The 2,839-nt window shown below is 36.6% G+C and overlaps 1 protein-coding gene across 1 annotated transcript; it reads right to left on the bottom strand.

Annotated features, from left to right (window-relative positions):
- Positions 1–319: 319 nt before the first annotated feature.
- Positions 320–2,839, bottom strand: LOC131028564 (GDSL esterase/lipase LTL1). Its single transcript, XM_057958870.2, has 5 exons — positions 2,546–2,839; positions 2,317–2,447; positions 1,801–2,046; positions 1,075–1,327; positions 320–984 (listed from the first exon to the last, which is right to left on the bottom strand). The coding sequence occupies exons 1-5, from the start codon at positions 2,835–2,837 to the stop codon at positions 758–760; spliced, it is 1,149 nt and encodes a 382-aa protein (XP_057814853.2). The 5' UTR covers positions 2,838–2,839; the 3' UTR covers positions 320–757.

The following is a 2,839-nucleotide window of genomic DNA, read 5'->3' as shown; positions in this document are numbered from 1 at the left end:
AATCCAACTAAACATAAGTTCTCATGAACACACCCATGAGATTAAATACTGTTCCTTTCAAACAACCATACTAGAAATCACTTATAAAACACCAAGAGACAAACTTAAAAATCTTATTGATTTTGATAGTTCATCCTTTCCTTGATGTCATCTTCTTCGAATATTAATTATATTTAATAACAAAAATACCTGATTACGACTTATTAAGAGCTGCTTGTCATTAATGACCTTTCTTTTAGAGCGTGATGTTAAAAATTTGTAGCACACAATCTAATCCAGACACTCTAAAAGAATTATAATATGAATTGTGAAAATCTGATAACATTAATGACCTTTAATTCTTCATTAGATATTGATTCATGAACAATAAACATAATATGATGTAAGAATCCCATCATTGTCCAAAGAACGCCCTCCAAAAGCAAGGGAATGGAGAGGGATTCTGGATTTTCTATCCTCACTGTAACTGAAACAACCCATGTAAACAATTCATCTGGAGATACCACACAATTCCATATTTTTATATAGAATTTTATACTGTGTAAACTATACCACTACTATCTAGCTTACATAGACGCCCCTATTTATTGGGCAAATGATGGTAAACCATCAGATATTTATACAATCTGATATGCAAACAAGCTAACAGTACAACGAACAAACAGCTATCGCTTTATTCAATCATTAAAGCAAGGCAATCGGTTTATTCAGTGATAAGAGCAAACTATTAATGGAGGGAGGGGTGCCATGAAAAAAATTAGTCGTCCATGTTAAGCATGGTTCTGAGGTTGACGGGATACATATCAGAGGACCCACCATTGAAGAGACGATTGACTACAATCCTGTTGACTCTTTCTGTGGGATGATAGTCATCCCACCATACGTAGACATTCCTGTTTGGGCACACTGCAGAAATAGGACTACAAGTGCCTATGCCATTGAATCGCCCTTGCCCACAGCAAGCATACTGAGCCGTCTGGAACCCTGTAATGGAATACCCAACAGAGGTAAGTAAGTAATTTTGGTGCAAGATGAAACCAGAGAGCATAGATTAGGGTTATAGTTGTTAATTACCAAATGCTTGAGGATTGTTCACAAAGTCCATATTCATGTCGAAACTATTAGCAAAAGTGTACACTGTGCCGCCATACTGGCTATTCAGCTCATTGATTATGTTCCGTAGTCCAGCATTAAATAGCCCAGCGACTCTCTGAAGTGTGGGATCACATCCACCGTCCAACGTTCTGAGTGCTCGCTGTGATGGAACACAACCCAAAGGACCAGTTGCTGTCACCATTATTCTTCTTCCTCCCAGCTCATACAGTCGCTGCACAGAAGCAGAATTTATTAACATTCAGACAATGACAGCAAAGAATGGAGGTAGCATACATCGACAATAAAGTGGATAAAATGTATACATTATGGGATTGGTGCATTTTATCATTTTATTTTTTCATAATCAGAATCAATAAAAGAATAATGTAATGATATGAGAGTGTTAACAAAAACAATTATCTTTTATCTTAAATTTGACAATCATTTATAATGATAATAAAAATAAAATATAATGATTTGAATGTGTTAAAAAAATTATCATCTTTCTTTTACCTTAAATTTAATAATTATTATTTAATATTTTCAAACTTCTTCTTCATGAAATGATAGATTGGTAGTGATAGATTGTTAGTGTAATGTAAATAAAAAATGTATACAATTTATCAAAGACAACACATTATCTTAGAAATTAGATATATTTAAGATGTATAAAAAGAAACATGCAAGGGAAGAAAGAGTAGTCACCGCCAGAATTTTCTTATATTCTCGAACAATGAAGTTGTTGTAGTCTGCTACGTTAGGATACTCGACAGATCTGACAGAGACGGGAACAAGATAATAGTTGTTGACGTAGTCATTGCCGCCAAGAGTGATGGAAATAAGCCCGTTAGCAACCATCTGATCTGCTGCAGAACGTCCGATTATTGCAGCCACTCTGTTCTGATATTCTCTGAAAAACTCCAACTGCACGAACATCCGCAGAACGGGCCCCTGTATGCACACATTTCATTAGAAGATCCTAATTACCACGATTCTCACCATCCAAGATTCTAATGGCCAAACTATCAAAATAACTTCTTTATATAACATTGTAATCTTTTATCATTTCTTTCTTTTTAAACTCTTTATCATTATCATTAGGATGAAACATCATAATATATGATTTGAAGTATTGATAAAAAAACTCTTACACAATCTAATTCAAAAATGATTACGATAAAAGTCTAAAACATCTCCTAAACCTGAAGGCGATTAACTTACAAATTGGATTCCCGTATCGTTTAGAATGCCCACGCCTGCAGAAGCAAAATTGGCGCCACGGAGTAAGTTACTGGGTGTTCCTATACTGGGATTCAGATAAGGCAGCACAGGCTCGGTCCCCAGCATCTCACCTGCAACATTACGACACAGATATAAGAACTCCAGAGGCTGAACACAACTCATTAGCACGAGGACAATAGTGACAATGGAAATTAAAAGAAATACAGACATATAAGATCTGCAATGTTCATTGCATTGGAAAAGCGACCAGTGGCTCGACGATTGGGAGCGTCTATGCCATAAGGGCTGTAATCTGCCCGGGCAATGGTAACAAGGTAATTGTTATTCCCACTGTCGACCAATGAGTCCCCAAAGATAAAAACAGGCCTAGAGGAGGTCGACTGTGATGTTACCCCAACAGACCAACACCACAAGACTACTACCATTGCCACTACACCTATCATTCTCATATCTTGCTTCGCCATCCCCATCCCTATCCCTATCAGAAAACAACCCTGCATGA

The sequence above is a fragment of the Cryptomeria japonica genome, chromosome 8, assembly GCF_030272615.1.
Source record: "Cryptomeria japonica chromosome 8, Sugi_1.0, whole genome shotgun sequence".
Taxonomy (NCBI): Eukaryota; Viridiplantae; Streptophyta; class Pinopsida; order Cupressales; family Cupressaceae; genus Cryptomeria; species Cryptomeria japonica.
Note: the sequence above shows the minus strand (reverse complement) of the source record. Positions and strands in the feature narration are given on the sequence as shown.

Excerpts from the sequence above, each read along its gene's own strand:
- LOC131028564 (XM_057958870.2), bottom strand. The coding sequence starts at position 2,837 with ATGCAGGGTTGTTTTCTGATAGGGATAGGGATGGGGATGGCGAAGCAA. Across the intron at positions 1,328-1,800 it reads AATATAAGAAAATTCTGGCG|CGACTGTATGAGCTGGGAGG; the intron begins GTGACTACTCTT and ends GCTTCTGTGCAG. Across the intron at positions 985-1,074 it reads GAACAATCCTCAAGCATTTG|GGTTCCAGACGGCTCAGTAT; the intron begins GTAATTAACAAC and ends ATTCCATTACAG.